General features: G+C 38.5%; 1 protein-coding gene across 1 annotated transcript in view; it reads right to left on the reverse strand.

The window, feature by feature from the left end:
* The window catches only part of PLXDC2 (plexin domain containing 2), a 271147-nt gene that overhangs the window by 57581 nt on the left and 196226 nt on the right, over positions 1-17340 (reverse strand). Inside the window, exons 5-7 of the mRNA XM_072412754.1 lie at positions 10376-10498; positions 8333-8451; positions 755-854 (exon numbers count right to left, since the gene is read on the reverse strand). Coding sequence (XP_072268855.1) covers positions 755-854; positions 8333-8451; positions 10376-10498 — 342 coding nt within the window. The remainder of the gene's footprint in view (positions 1-754; positions 855-8332; positions 8452-10375; positions 10499-17340) is intronic.

Below are 17340 nucleotides of genomic sequence, written 5' to 3' on the forward strand. Positions count from 1 at the left end.
GATGGGTATTATGGTTTTGGAGGAGTTAAGGGGTTCTCAAGGCCAGTGAGTGGAGAAGGTGATAGAGTGGTTTAGAGAGCCATCTATGGTATGGGGTCTCAAAAATGGTGTAATTGATATAGTCCTTCGAGGTGATGGAGTTGCACCTGGCATCCTGGTATATCAATGAGAAGCGCAGGTCCCTGGTTGATGGTGGCGAAAAAGTTAATGCCTTCAAGGACTTGCAATCTGATTGGGGTGGTTACATTGGGTTTAGTAAAATGTTGCGCTGTTGAAATGTTAAAAATTTAATGTGATGACAATATAATACCTAAGAAGTTGTAATAAATAGCCAAGAGGCCATTTGCAGCATACCTGCAGGTGTCGTCATTTGGGTTTTCTTTTGGGGTGTTGTGCTGGAGAAGGGTTTTGACTTGCCACAGTCATGCATTTCTCTACCCTGAACCCAGACACAAATTACACAAATAAAAGCAGACTGCCTTTGTGCCAATACCCCTTTACCCCCAATATATCTAAACTTTTAGCTGGAGTCAGGCTTTGACAGGTATTTTTCAATCCTTTTTTAGAACATCACACAAAACTTTTTTTTTTAAATTCTTTTTTTTTTTTTTTTTTGCAAAAATGGTTAAGTATACTATTTTTTTTATAATATTACCAAAAACAGGTTCCAGTTTTACCAGCCAGGCCAGTAAAACCCTAGTGGTACTAAACCACATTCATGATTGTACAGACGTTTTTATAAGGAAATACATACTTGGAATCTGTTGAATCCGATGCAACACCACAAAGGCGTCTGACAGCCCCACTTTCACAGGGTGATTGGTGGAGTTTATCTCCATCACCGGTACCGGGATCTGCAAGACAAAGTTGCATTTGTGTTAGAAAGTGTAGCTCTGGTAAAAAGGATACAAGAAATCAGCAGTGATGAGGTTATGAGTGAGGAAGTCATTAGTAGGTCATTGGAGGAGTGAAGAGAGCGGCGAGGGGAGTATTTCTCTACCGGAACAGAAAAGTAAGTGGGACAAGAACTGCGGAGAGATTTGAAGGCAAAGCACAGGAGCTTGAATTTGAGTCAAAGGTGAAATGGAAGCCAACTAAAGAGAGGCAGCAGAATAAGAGTGGTGGGAAGGATGGATGAGTCTAGATACAGCATTCATAATAGATTGTAGATACTAATTCTACAATTACTAACAATTTAGTGGCTTATGTGGAGCACAACTTAGTGGCCCCTGGCACCTCAGTGGCTCCAGTCCATATCAACTGTATTGACAACAATTTGACAGACAGAATTGTCTTTAAGTTTACCCTAAAAGTGAATGGAGTGGCTAGTATTAGTTGGACCAAAGAGTGAGCCCCAATAGAATAATGCAATGGGGACCCATGATTTGTAGTTATATCACTGCCAGGATGTCTGGGAGGTACAATTTTATTGTAGTGAATTACACAGCAAGTAACATGGTAAATAGATCTGGTTTCATTTCATCTCTTTTCATAAATAATATTTCTTTTGCATTGTGTTTAGCTTAATGAAAGACATCTGACATATGCCATAGGTCTGTAGTCAATAAAAAAACTTCTGCATGCATTCATACACAGACATAGGGAACATTCACGCTCTCCCCTTATGTACAGATATACAATGGATCATGTTGTGTTTCATTGTTCATTATATTAGATTTCCTCTCAAAAGCTATAGTGTTTATCAGACTCAGATGCTGAAAAGAACATGAGTAGCAGGGTGACCTTGTAACTGTCATGATGCTGAACATCTGCCATCATTCATTCTGTAATTGTAAAATATGACTGTTTATTTACTGTTAGGCTTTAATAGGGACAAAATTAATAAAAATGAAATTAAAGGATACTTAAACTAGGAGAATATGGAGGGTCCTACTACTGATATTTCTGGCTGTCATGCTGATCCAATGGCTGCAATATTTCTGACCTGGGCATACAGATCAGAAGTTCTGATTTACTTTAGTATTTCAATCTGCATCCATGTTTCAGAGCAGACTGAGAAAAAGTGAACTTCCACCATAATAGATACCCTTAAGAATGCTCGTCAATGACATACTCTTTTTTCCAGGGATTTTTAATTAGTGATCAGTGGGAAGAATTGTTTACATTGACCTCCAATGTACAGGGCAGTCAAAATGCCATCCACTTTGGAGGTCAGTTCAGGAGGAAATACCTCTCTACATAGGTGGTCAGTGGAAAAATGTGATTTATAAAAGCAGATCCTTCTGCAGTAGTCACCCTAGTTCTGTTGTGGCCCCCCAAAGGCTGCTTTATGGCCCAGCACCAGTGAATAGCATTATTCAGATCATTTTCTTTCAGCACAGGGTGGGAAGGACCTATAATCTGAGAATGTGTCATTGGGCATTTGTCTCAGAAGCATATGTGACCTTTATATCACTAATAAAGGACGAGCAGTAAGAGAATCTGTGTCACAAGACCAGAAGGGCAACTTACGCTTTAATAAAAATGAGCCCTTGTAGAAATATTTTTACACTATTCAGTATTTTAGTCTAGTTAAGTAAAAATGTGGCTTTCCTTTTTTTGATCATTTGGTAGTTATTCCACAGGCAGAATGGATTGTTGGCAGCAGATAGTAAAGATAGTAAAGTTACAGGCTGTAGAAGTGCTTTTGATTTACAAGAGTCCCGGATTGTGAGAATGTGTGGTTTATGCTACAAGAGAAGTCATAAAGCCAGAATCAGGTAAAGTTTGGTCAAGTCAGTTGACAGTGAAACTGGTTAGACAATAATAGAATTAGGGCGAACCAGACAAAAAGCCACAAAAAAAATCCATAAGCAAGAGAAACCAAATACAGGTAGTCCCCAGGTTACATACAAGATAGGGACTGTAGGTTTGTTCTTAAGCTGAGTTTCGAAGTAAGTCGGAAAAGGTACATTATTTTATTAAATGCAATTAGGACAGATGTTTGTCTCAACATATTATTAGGCAGCATGGTGTCAGTTACTGTATAAAATCCTGACTGTGAGTTAATCACAAACAAAGCAAAAAAAAACGTTATGGAGCCTAGACATTCATTAACTTCTGGAGCGAGCTGTGCTTTGATATGCAAAAAGAAACAGCTGCAGATTTTGTCTTGGTCAATAAAGAGTTAAAAGAGGCTGCAGAAGAGCTCACCCCCCTAGGATCACCCACGACCTCAGCTGTGTTTAGCAAAAGATTTCTTCTTCAAGTCATGCAAACTGCCCCCTGTCAAGCCTCCGTCCTGCACACAAGTGAGCAGGGAGACCCCGTTCATATCTAGGAGACATCCGTATGTCAGATGTCATTAGCCCAAGACTACCTGTAGAAGCAATCAGTGGGAGAGTTGTTTTTATGTAAGGAGCTGGAAATATGGAATTGGATACTAGAGACAAGCCAAATCGTAATACATCAGATCAATGAATGATTTGGTAAAATACACCTTTCTTTGGGCCTTGAGTCAATGCACTGAACCAAATTCCAATGCTGCAAATTAAATGCCTTTTTAAAAAAAAAAAAAAAAAAAAAAAGCAATGCCACTGCCTTTCTGTCTTTACTACCGCGGTGGTAAAGAATGAATAGGAGTGCAGAGCCTCCTGGGATACATATGTCACGTAACCCAGGCTTTAGGTTGCTCCTTCTGTGTATGCCGAAGATCGGCATGTGCGGGAGGGGCTTTTCAGTCATTGAAAAAGAAAGCCAAAGGTAAATCAAATGCAGATCATAACAGGGTCAACTACAGGGGAAATGCAGCGATCAACTAATTTTTCATGACCTCAGAAGCATCCTAAATAATGTCAAATATACGACAACAACAAAAGCACGTGGAAAAAGACAGCAAACCCACATTTGCTTGCAGAATGGCTTTAATGATTTTCAGGAAACATTACAAATATATACAAGGAGTGTCCCTACATTACATGTAAAGCCATGTAACTGTGCAGCAATTCTCCAAGATATAGGAAATTACAAGAAAAAAATTACTAACCAATGGTCAATAAGCAAGCTGGTCACAGTCTCCCTACCCGTAGCTATTTATCTACGATATAAATCCTTCACATCTTCTTGGATTAATAGTTACATAGTTACATAGTAGGTTAGGTTGGAAAAAGAAATAGGTCCATCAAGTTCAACCACTAGGGAAATAAACATATCCCAGATATAAAACCCTATAAGACATAGTTGGTCCAGAGGAAGGCAAAAAAACCCCTGGTGCAATTTGCCTCTACAGAGGAAAAAAAATAATTTTTTCAATCAGATGTTCGCTGGATCAACAGTCACTGTTATTTTTACTTTAAATCCTTAATCCCCAGTTATATTCTGTGCTTCTAGAAAAGCATCCAGCTTCTTCTTAAAGCAATCTATAGTAGTTGCTGAAACTCCTTCCCGTGGGAGACGATTCCACATTTTCACAGATCTTACAGTGAAGAATCCCTTCCTTCCTCTGGAGCATAAACGTCTTTTCCTCCAGATGCAAAGAGTGCCCTCTTGTTCTTTGTAATGATCTCAAAGTGAATAATGGGAAGAGAGTTCTCTATTTGCACCATTTATATATTTATACAGGGTGATCATATCCCCTCTTATAAGTCTCTTCTCAAGGGAGAATAGATTCAGTTCAGCTAATCTCTCCTCATAGCTGATTCAGCCATATTCAGCATGTACATGGGTTTTCAATAGTTGGTGTGGCTCTTTTATGAAATTTTTGGAGTTTTTTATGTGCCCAGAGCTCTACTTTACAAACCATCTAGTTAAACTTACGTTCTCCTTGCCCAATACATAATTTTACCATCTATTTTAACCTATGCATAACTACCAGAAACACATAACTAAATTCTGGAGATTGGATTGTGGCATTTAAATTTTAAATACCACTTTTGATTTGAAATTTGAAGAGGGAAGCAGCAAGGCATGAAGGTTATTGAACATATCATTGTTTCCCATGCGTAGATAAGTAAATGAGCTACTCTAGAGATCAGAGTAAAACTCTGCTCCAAGAATGAACAATGACGATCAGCTCCTTCCAGCGGTATTCTGGGATTTCAGACATCTGAGTTGGAAATGCAGAGGATCCGAGCCAGAAATTTGCAGTGGTGCTAACAAACAAACTACATCAACCTTGCCAGGTAAGGTAGATAGGAATGCCAAGTTCCCTGTAAGCAGAATAGATTCGGTGTATGGCCATTGTCCTTTGAACAATAGAGAAGCTAGGAGGATAAAACTCTCCATCTGTTTACAAAGAAACTCAAACACTAACACACAATGTGGTTAGTTAGGCCAATGTTTAGATAAAAGAACATCTGTCGTAATTTAGAGAAGAAGCAATCCTGATTAATTAGAAGCTTTAAATCAGGTCACAAAAGTGCCAAATATTTTCTTAGACAAATGAAAGTATAATCCTTCTTTATGGAAGAATTATGGAATTGTCTCGTTTTAAAAATGGAGAATAGTTAGGAAGCATGCATTTGCATATATATGTGGCAAATATGTTGCAGCCAAATAGTGTTTATAACTAGGTGCTCCCAAAATATCCTGATCAAGCCATCATATGGAAATTATTTATCCCCCAATTACACACCAAATTTTTTCGGTGTTGCCAGCCTTATCTATGGTGCTAAGGAGTCACTGAGAACCATGCAGTGTGTCTTAACCCTCCCTCCCTTCCCCATCAGCTTCCTCATGGTCACTTGGTAGCATCTCCTTGCGGAAGCCCCACAGGACATGAACATGGGCAAAACTAAATATGCCAGTACTATGCAAGCTGTTAAATGTAAATGTTTGCAAGGTGCCAGCCATGAGAAGCTGCAGATGTGGGTCTATCCTAAACCATGGCAAAAACAGATAGAGATATTCTGTTGGTTTACGAGAACATATATTTTGATCTTAATTCAGACCTTATTCAGTTGAAAAAGGGCCTATTGGACTTTGGATCACTATATTTTTATAGATATAGTCACAGGAAGAAGAAAATACACTTGGTTTTCATTTCAAAGGTTTATTGTATCAGGACATAGAAGCAGCTTGCAATGCGTTCTGGAACAGCTAACTGTGCCATCTTGGACCACAAGTCTGAAAGAGCTTAAATGTTTTACAGGGGGTGATGTGTGAGGAGCCTTGCAAAATCAGGACATGATAGACAGAAATACAAATCCTTGATCGAGTGAAAGGGTTTCCATAAATGTGTTTGATGTGTGTTTTTGTTTGCTTGGAGTTTATCTTTAAGATAAAACTACATGCAGATAGCTAAATCCAAAAATAAAATTTGTATATGTGTCCTTTTTTAACTTCCAACAGTTAGTTAAGCCCCGAGCCATGACAGGGGTGAGGGAGAGCATGACAGGGGGATCAGGCAAGCAGAATGAAGAGGTAGGGAGGTAGAATGTGATTGAGAGAAGGGGTTAGAAGAGGCAGAGAGAAAGGAAGCCACAGAGGTAGGAAGTGAGGGGATTAATTTTCGGAAGACGTGGCAGAAGAAGTTGTCCTCCTGCCCGGCAGTGCGGTGGAGAGGTAAAGGGCAAAAGGAAGGGCAGTTAGGGATCCTCGAAGGTGGAGTTGTTTAAAGGATGGTTTTAGCTGTGGAAGGAACACAACCGAGTTGCAGCTGGGAGCAGTAAGGCAAATTAGTGGCAGACCCCCAGTTTGATATTGATGGTGATCGGGGCCTTTGAGAACCTGTAACGCCAGTCGCCGAGGTTAGGTAACCCGTATTTGGGGGGTTTCTTTTGATTTCACTGTCATCGTTATGATAAAATTAATGTGAATAAAAGAAATAATTGTATGTGAAGTAAATATCTGTAAAGAGATTTAAACCACAGTAGGTGTTGTGTGTTTATTCAGGGTGTGGGGTCCTCAGAAGAAAGGAGGAGGTGGAGTGGAGAGAGAACATTAATGGGAGTTAGCAATTTTGTATGATCAATCCACACAATCCTACCTCACCTCTCTGCCCCTAGCATCCGTGATTCAAGCAGACCTCTTCTTGTATACTCATAGATATACAGTATATATATATATATATATATATATATATATATACACACATACACAATACCTGAAATTTTAAACAGATTGTACAATCAGACTATACCATATGTGACCAGTTTAATCTTTCTTGCTTTCTTCAAAAAAAGAAAGAAAGAAAAAAAGATATTCAACTTTAATGAATAGGCCTGGTAATTTTTGAGTCGTATTATTTCTTGCTGAGCACATAAGAACTTTAAATTGCTAAACCTCTCAGTTGTGACTTATTAAGGAAAGTGCACCATCTGAAGAAAATCAAGACAGAGAGAGAAGGATCCAGGCTAGATTGCCATGATATGAGATCTTTATGACTGTAATTGTCTTTAACCTGTATATTAAAAGGCTGAATATTAAACTTTCTTCTTAAAGTGAAAGGAAACCAGTAAAAGATATCTGATGTGTATTTGCTAATTTGCCTGCCCTGGAATTGATGTTGCTTTGTCTATTTAGGGCAAAGTGATCATCTTTAGGGGGAATACTGACTACTGATACCTACGTTTTGCAGCACATGTGGGGGATAAATGGAAGGATTTCATATTACAGTTCTCTTTAAGCTTTGATGAAGAACAGCAAACCTCTTACTGGGGAGTGCAGGGAAAGTAGGTATCAGGTGAGGGGGAGCTTTAAAGAGCACCTGTGATGTTGCCCTGTTGATTCATTTTATGTGCTAAGAACATACTCATGCCAGTCACAATGCAGTTCACCATTTTGATTTTTAATTTTTGCAGTTCAGCAATTTATTTGGCTGATGGACGTCCAGCATGATCTCGCCTTTTCTGCCCCAGCCTTACTCTCCAGAGCCCATCAGTTTTATTCAATGGATTTCAGTTGGTTTACTCATGGAGGTGCATGTGGTATTATCTAGAGTAGTCTGCAAGTCCAAGAATGTCCAAGCAGGGTGTTGTGATGGTATTAAAAGGTGCAACACTATGCCAGTCCCTCCCACCAACCATGATCTGAGACCCAATGGTGACCATTACTGGATCTATGATTAAACTATGAACAATTGTAGGTACCCAGCCTTACTCTGACTCACATGCCAGGCGACATTTCTATCTAGTATACATGAGGAAGGATTATTCTTCTAGAAGTTAGAACAAAGTTTTCTGTTTCTCAAGAAACAGTTTTTCAAGGCTGCTGTTTAAATACCAGATAAAAGTGTTTTGAACAGCACATAAATACTTACAAAGTGGTATGTATGTCTTTGATAACGATTTGAAAGACTTAGTAAAAATGGACAAGGTGATACTAGAAATTCAGCAATTTTCATCCTTAAAACATACAAAGGCACATATCACTGTTATAAAATATGTAGACTTACTTCCTTGTATCCAAACACTATCCGACCATCATTGATTAAGATGGCCTGGAAAGTGAAGCTCCCGAGACTGTAGTTATCTTGTAAGTGAACGTGATCCCACTGAACTACCAGTGCCGTGCCTGAAAAAAAAAAAATTAAGAGAACAAGGTACACATTAAAAATCATGAGTTCAATTGGAACTTGGATACCAAAATCTATAGTTATGCCCCTGGTCATCGGGCAGATAGCAAGAGCAGAATTCAAATTTCATTCTGCAATTTTTCCCTTTTTTATAACACTAAAATAATAGTTTATTTGGTTTAAGTTTAAGTGATTTGCAAAAGACACTACAAAGACAAGTAAAATATTAAAAAAAATATGCTTTAAAATAAAAACAGACAGAAAAAAAGAGAGAAGGGGAGGAAAGCTTTAAAAAGAATTATTCAGATACGGCTTGATTGAAGGGCTAAATATCAAAAACTTTGGACCGGCACAAACGCACAAAAAACAAAATACATTTGGGTTGATTGGGGTTGAAGTTCAGACCATTCACCAACAAAGCAAATTATCTCTCTGATGTAGCTGTCAGAGCATAGAGTGTCCTAAAAGAAGTTTTACTTTAACTCTTCTGTGTTTGTCTCTCCTGTGTTTGTATTTGGCAAAAAATATTCTGATAAGGACAAAAAAGAAGTAACATTTTTGCAACCAGTGCTTTAATAATCCCCTTACAGGCCATTACTTGTCTAAGGGAAGGGCTTCTTTTCCCTTTAGTGTGTTAGATAGACATTTTGTAAGTCGTTAGCCGATGAAACACTGAGCTATTATCTATAGACTTCATTAAGTAAGCTATTACTAGTAAAACGTTCTTTGTTACAATTGCTTCCAGATCAATGTGTTTGTCTTTTGTTTAAAGCACCAGAAGCGATGGCCCGCTTCTGCTTATTATTTAGGTTATAATAGCAATTCTCTATCGATGCCTCTTTAGCCTCACAGCCAAAGTAATGTGTTTGACAATGACAGCCATTTACTAAATAGTTTTTCATTTGCTAGCTAATGTTACACGTTGAGTACTGTGTATGCATAATGTTAGCTTTTCATAAAACACAGTAAAGGGCACAGCATTTTTTTTTCCTTGGGGATTATCATCAAAGATTGAGCAATATATATTGATTGATATTCTACCTCTGTCCGAATGGGAGATTTCCCATCACTGTCCTGTAAACATAACAGGAAATTTGAGAACATCTCTCTAAATTGAGTGGAATCTACTAGAAGAGGTATCTCTATTGGATGAATTCCCTTTTACTCCTGCTCTGATGACCTAATATGTTGGATTATCCCTCATTTTCAGTCCCGCGGACAACCATCACAAGGACCAGTAGACGGAATGAATATCCCAATTATGGAAACACAGACAGCACTACAAACACCTTTGCAAATACAGTACCCTAACCGATACATGGGACACGTATAGAAAGGCGAAGAGAGCAGGCTCACCTAGGGAAGTCTTGTTCCTCCTTAAAGTGGAATTAAAGTCCCATTTTAATAATTGGTAATTAGACAGGTGTTTATTGCAGAAAGGAACAGGTGTTGTCCCTTCTGCAATAACTATTCTTAACTGCCTGATCACCGCTCAGCTGTCAAATTTCGCCCGGGCAATCAAGATGGTCCAAGAATGAGATACAAAGGGAAAGAAGGGAGGAGATGGAAAGAAGGGACCTTTAATGGAATGGGGACAGGTGAGTATTGAATGGGTTTAGTTCCACTTTAAGCCTTTGTTCCCACTATAGGAATGTGCATCACTCTGTATTATTCTGCAATGGTTGTCTGTTGGGATGCTGACCCCATTGGGCAGTGCACGACAATGGACAGAAATAAGTGCATTGACAATTTTTTTATTATTATAATTATATATATATATAAAAGCATGCATCCCTTAAATATGTCAGATTACATTAGTGAAATGCCAAGTAAGTCATCTGGAGTTGGATCTTAGTGGCCTAAAAATAGAAAATCACAGCACACAGGTTAAGCATCAAATTCACATAACACAGCAATACATACCGTTGTCAAAGTATCTGACAGTAGAATTCCGGGAGACGCTTGGATCAAAATTGGCCATCAAGGGAGCGATATATTGCGTAGCTGTGAGCATCCGATGCACAACTTCACCCGTATATATAAAACCTGAGGAAAGACGCACAGATTATGACACTTTTCCAGTATCCACATTGACAGCAGGGAATTAAAAATGCTAACACAAGCTTTGTGTGTTCTTTGCAGGAGCCTACTTATCCCTGGTGTGATGTATAATATACCACAAATTTGCCAATTAAGAATACTTTATATGTGTTTGGTAGATTTACAGAGGTTTTAAAACCGCAAAGCAATGGGAATCGCATCTGTTCAGAAGACCAGGAATTGCTCAAAAAACATATGTTCCAACATATTGCAGGACTCTTTTTCTACTTTTATGCTGTGTTTGCTGACTGGTTTGCTTTGCGTTAATTCCAACGCATTTTCGTTTATGTATTTAATTTTATGCTGCTTCAATTACCTGGAGTCCTTCATTGTTGTGAAGCAGACTGTCATTATGAGAAATGTAGCCGATGATTTCAAAACTCTGCTACACCTAGAACAGATGATTCCTCTTTGGGTGAGGTAAAAGAAGGTTTGATAGCTCTGGGTACACTTTGCTAACTTTTAATGCAATTTGCAAATGTATTTGTTATGGCCGCATGAAGTACAAAGTAATTGAAATATAATTTTGAACAAAGATTTATTACATGCTGCAGTACAGAGAAACACCCTCACCATTTTTGTAATAAATGAAATAAAAGGGTAAAATGAATGATCGGCGCCTACTCTTTACATAATATTTAGTCCTCGGTAACACTGGCACATCAAGTTGATTGAAAATATAATTTATTGAGTATTTTATGGGCTGTACCCTTGTAATGGATTTCAGCTAATTAAATGACAATCCATGAGACATTTCAACAGTATTTACTTCCATTACTACCATTTGCAAAAAAGGTCACTTATGCTGAAAATAATACGACAAATGATTAACAATATAACTTTATTTGCTACGATAATTTGCAAATCACTAATGAGGAGCCAAGGCTGACATTTTAGCATGTAAATGGTTGGACCCCCTCCCCAACTGGCTTTGGCTATTGCCACCCTATATCCTTCTATGTTATATATTTGGAGGGTTCTCTATTAAAAGCCATATGCCACCTAAACTGATATGTGGTTTGGGGGATGGGGTGTGTTGTTGCACTTGGAAATTCACTTTAAGCTGACCTATAAAAAAATTTAGTGCCATGGTTCTAAAGACTGAATGGATGCGCAGAGCCTTCTGGAATACCTACATCACATATCCCAGAAAGCTTTCCACTGCTCTGAGATTGGCATGTGCAATAGGAGCTTTTTACCCACAATGAAAAAAAAAGTGCAGGCCCCAGTTAAAAGAATCGTGTTCATAACTACCTTCCCAGCAGGTTTTGACTATCCTTCTGATGAAGATCTATAAGGATCCAGATGTGCTACTCTCCTGGATTCACCAGTCCCCAGGACACAGCAATACTGTAGAATAGGGGACCAAGAATTAAACCCTGCTATACTCACCTGTCCCTGTTCCATATCTGGGCACCTCTTCTTCTTTCTTCTTGCAATCCTCATCCATCTTCATAGTCTAGGTTGTGAGTTAATTTAGTCCTGGAAGCACAGGGGAATTATGAATTGCCGGGTATCTTCGCAATCAAAGCTGAGTTGCGCATGCACTGCTTATCTTTTTTTGACAGTTCCACAAAGTGATCCGACAGGTAAGAAGGAATATTGCAGAAGGAACATCGCCTATCCCTTCGTGCAGTAATATAAAGTAAGTAAAAGTGGAACTTCTGCTTTAGGTTATATGGGCTGATTTTCACTTCTGATACCATTTCCAATCCAATCAAATAATTAGATTTGAAATGAATTTAACCGAGCGTAAAAAATTTTTTTGAGTGTTCAGTTGGACGTGGACAGATAGGACTGGTGGTAGACAATAAGTAAATGTATACAAATCAAGCAAATCAGGATTTCTCAGTTCTGTGGTTCACCCAATTCCTCACCCAGAACTCAAATGGCAAATAGTGCAGTGTTTTCAGACTTCCAATTGATTACTGATTGACCTTCAATGGATTCTCAATGGATAAAAAATCCACTCTAGAATAAAAATGTCACATTGTTACAGATACCAATGGTAAAACATGCTGGCAAGCTAAATGAAAATAAGTCTAAAGAAACACTATACACTCTTGAAACAATCAAGCAAATTGGGAACTCCTATCTGTCCTCTTGAACACCCCATCTTCACCCTCAGACTGGAATTGCAATTGGGGACATTCTTTTTTCACAAAGTTCACAAATATGTGTTTGTCAAATCCACAGTCTGAGCAGAGACGATCCTGAAGCTATATACTATGTGCATTGTTCCTGATTCTCATCTCTTCTATGAGAAATGAGCAATTTATTCTACTTACTGTCTAAGCATCTTCCTAGACCTCAGTATCCCGCCTCTGACAAGCAATACATTTTCTTCCTGGAGATCATATTGACTTTTACCATATGTGTCTTTTAATTACAGGGCTGAAGGGTGATGCATGGGAAATAAAAGCATCTTATTTCCTATCGTTTCACAGGAGATGCTAATCTATATTATAATACAGCTCTGTGTCTCTTTGTTCACTTTTTTCATGATTGGCAATACAATGAGCGGGTTACTAGGCATCTGTATATCTATAAAAATCTGTGATCTTGTTTTTCTTTCTTTTAAGTGCTGTAGATTTTCCTTTTTATATAGAAAATTAGATTTTATTCTCTGCAGGATATCTTCTTGATGCTGGCTGGATAAATGCTAACTATTCTGTTCAACAGAGCTTAGCCAAAAAACAAGGCTGCCTCAATTCTATCTCCGCTTCTGTCTGCTAGTGTTAGTAGAGGTCACCATGGGGCCAGGCCTCAACCGCCAACGTTCAGAAGATCGCTCCTGCAAACAGGTGGTGAGAAATCTGCATGTCCTTAATCGAACCAGTCAACACCAAGACTTGTTGTGATCCCAACCCAACCAAAAAAACAGACATGAAGCAATCATAATGTAAAGTCTGCTCTATTTTTTTTAATGTCTCTCCCTAAATAACCTCTGCATGCTTAAGTGGCTCACCTATATTGCTTGTTTGGGACTGCTGCTCATTAATTCATATGGCACCATTAAAGTGATGGGCTATCTATCAGACTTAAAGTGTAGATAAAGGCAATTCCATTTTGGATAAAATAGGGAAAGATTACACCCCCTGTCAAGTTCTTTTTATTGCTGTCTGTGTCCAGTCAAAAAACTGTGAGTCCTTTTTAACAATTATTGATAAATGTCCATGTTCTGTTCTATATTAATTTGATTTGAAAACAATATTTATATATACAAATATTTTCGAAAGCCATACATCCTTGAAAGATAAAACTCCATCTACAGATAGCTCCATAAATATTTGGACAGAGACCGCTTTTTTCTAATTTTAGTTCTGTACATTACCACAATTCATTTTAAATGAAACAACTGCAGACTTTCAGCTTTAATTCAGTGGGGTGAACAAAAAGATTGTATAAAAATGTGAAGAACTAAATCTTTTTTATTTTTTACACAATCACTTTATTTCAGGGGTCCAAAATAATTGGACAAATTTAAAAGTATTTCTAATACTTGGTTGAAAACCCTTTGCTGGCAATGACAGCCTGTAGTCTTGAACTCATGGACATCACCAGATTAATGGGGATACCTGTTTTAAGGGCAATACTCAATTTGGAATACTTTGGAGATTTGCAGACTTAATAATTAGTAGGGTTGAGCAAGAATGTCTCTGACATTTTTGCAAAAATTTCCTAGAACTCCTGATGGGTCCGCAAAATTTCGTCGAACTAATTTCACGGACCCATCGGAAGATCGAGGAAATAATTACAGGATGATTCCCACGGCTTGCCCTCATTTAACCTCTAGTGCCCGGGGATCGCACACAGGAGTATTCCCATGGCTGCATTCATGAATGCAGACGCTGTACTCCTCCTGTCAGTGTGAGTACCGCAGCTGTGCTCATCAATGAATGCAGCTGTGGGAATCATCACAGGATGATCCACCGCTACATTTATTCATGATGAGCACAGCCGCAGGACTCCTGTGTTCTTGGATAGAGAATATCTATCAAAGAACACATACTACAGCTCTGCTCCCCTGATTGCTCTTGCAGGTCCCAAAAAATTCAATCTCGACGGTCGAATTTACACAGGACGTTTTTGCCTACATGTTCAGTTGGCGATACCAGCCAGATTCGCTGCGAGGTTGAATTTTAAAATCTTGCTCGCTCATCCTTAATAATTATCAATGTCAACCCAGCTACAGGATAGTGATGAATAGAGAGTGTTAACTGCTCCCCATTAAAAAGTGTGCCTGTAGAAAATCCTGCCAAGACTAAAAAAAGCATTGTATTTAGGTATACTGTACATGAAGCAATTTATTTAACAGTGTGGGCTATGTTCAGAACCATGACGGGACTGGGCAAATCTGTATCGTTCCTGGCCAATGGCATTACTGTGCTGGTTCTTAAAGAACCAGTGTTTGCATATTCTGCAGCACATGGCAGTGGATGGTACTGAACCACTTGCTGCTGCCCTACTCATTCTCAATAGGCTGCTGTGGGTGGGATGCTACATGTATCACCTCACCCTAGGAAGCAATTCAGGGATGTGAGGAAGCAGTAATCACATTCCAACCTCACTGCCAGTCTGAACATAGCCTTGATTTTCTAGGACTTCATTCAAAAATACACAAGTTTAAAAAAATCGTATCTTTCTTATCACCATAAATAGTATCATAGATCACAATAAGCTCATTTATTTATTGGCATAAAATGCTACATTTTAATTCTTAATTCCTAATGCCCCTTTTCAGGCTACAATATACTTAGAAGAAGGTTTAGTAGTTCTGATTTCCTATACCTGGAATAAAAGCAGCATCTTGTTAAATATTCATTTTAATATGAGCTATTAAATGTTGACACAGACAATGAAGAATATTTGTCAAGGTTGAATTCTATTTGAATGACATTTGGCAGTGAAGTACAGCAATAAAATATCAGAGAACATCTTGATCTAAACACGCACTCAGATATTTCCGTGTGTTTAACCAGCTCGTTATTAAGTTGTCGGCAATATCACACAGTGTCTGTTTCTATTAGCATACAAGAGATCTTCGTTGCGTATGCTATCCTGGTTCTTCTGGAATATGATTTCCCAGCTGTGGTCTTAGATATCCTTGACATATAATGTATTTCCAGAAGCAATTAAGTCTTTTTCTGTTACTCTGGGCAACATTTGCCGTGGCAGCAATATTATTATTATTATTATTATTAAACAGGATTTATATAGCGCCAACATATTACGCAGCAACTTGCCTACCCGGCTTCTTCTGTCATTTGAAACCATCACTACTTCCCACACTACATATCTCACATCCTTTGTGTGTGAAATTCCCCCACCTACTAGATTGTAAGCTCTTCGGGGCAGGGTCCTCTCCTCCTGTATCACTGTCTGTATTAGTCTGTCATTTGCAATCCCTATTTAATGTACAGCGCTGCGATAGTATTCTTTGCTTCTCTTCTGAGAGTCGGAGGCTCTGCCATGCAATAGAGCTAAGCGGAGAAGAATCAGACTGCTGTCAGGGGCCTGCACGTGTACCTATTAACTATGGATTATTCAGCTAAATCATAAAGGAAATAACTAGCATAACATTTGGATAAATCCACAATGTATTTAGACTGAGCCACTTACTAGATTAAATCAGATAAATGGCCTATACTGATTTAAAAACACCTCCAGTAAGAGTCATTTTATTTTACCATGTCTACATGCAAGTGCTTAGTTGACTCCCACAGAAACATTTTTGTCAGGCTCATAGGACCTAACTCACTACAAATGATCCGTAGTAATTTGCCAAATAATCCTTTCGAAGTGTCAGCTGCTCTACTGCCTTTTATTTTTGTCTTTCTAGAAGCAAATTGACATCAGTATGTCATAGATAGAAGGTCTTTTGGGGTGCTCTTTAACAGTACATCTCCAGGGTTGAAAGCTTAATTAAAAAAAAATTCTGCTCCATGTATTGGTCAAATATTGGTTTGGAGAAACCAGCCATGTTTACTTATAGTATGTAAGGTCATCTGTGGAATAGAAGGAGACCATTCAAGATGGAACCAAGGAGGCCTCAGGGAAAGTGAGGAGTCCACATCAGTAACTAGTTCCTACAATGGGGAACTCCATCAAGGAATCACATAGGGTCTACAACCGTAGTAGTCACCTGCAAATTAAAAATGTTATATTTGGCACCGTGGGTGGCACGTAAGGTCTTCTGAGGAATGACAGAATTTTTAAGATGGGACAAAGGAAGCCTCAGATGAAGCAAGCAGACCACATCAGTAACCAGTTCTTACAATGTAAACCTCCATTAGGAATCACATGGCATCTACAACTGTAGTTGTCACCTGCTAATTGGCAATGTAATTTTTGGCAGTGTGGGGAGTAAAGTTCTCAATGGAATTGCAGTAAACCTCAGCAAGCAAGGTGAACACACCAGTAGCCAGTTCCCTTGATAAGGAATTAATGGCGAACCAATTGTCTCCTATGGATAGAAAAAAAATATTGTTTCTTCAGAAGCCAGTGTAATCACCCTCTAAGCCCATCAACTAATTACTTTTCTCTTGGTTAGAGAAAGATCTATAGTGCTATTGGGAGCCGAGATTCTATGTATGTTTGTGTGCTATTTTGCAAAAAACTCAGCATTGGGCTAGACCAAGGTTGCACAGGAACCATTGCAATGCATTACTCCATGTTGTAGAATTATTGCTTCCTAAGTCAGCACCTTACTTTACAAGAGGTTGTCTCTGATGAAAAGCTGAATTGAAAGTTGTATTGCTGAGACAAAGGAAACTATATATCTAATT

Source organism: Pyxicephalus adspersus, chromosome 5 (assembly GCF_032062135.1).
Source record: "Pyxicephalus adspersus chromosome 5, UCB_Pads_2.0, whole genome shotgun sequence".
Classification (NCBI taxonomy): Eukaryota; Metazoa; Chordata; class Amphibia; order Anura; family Pyxicephalidae; genus Pyxicephalus; species Pyxicephalus adspersus.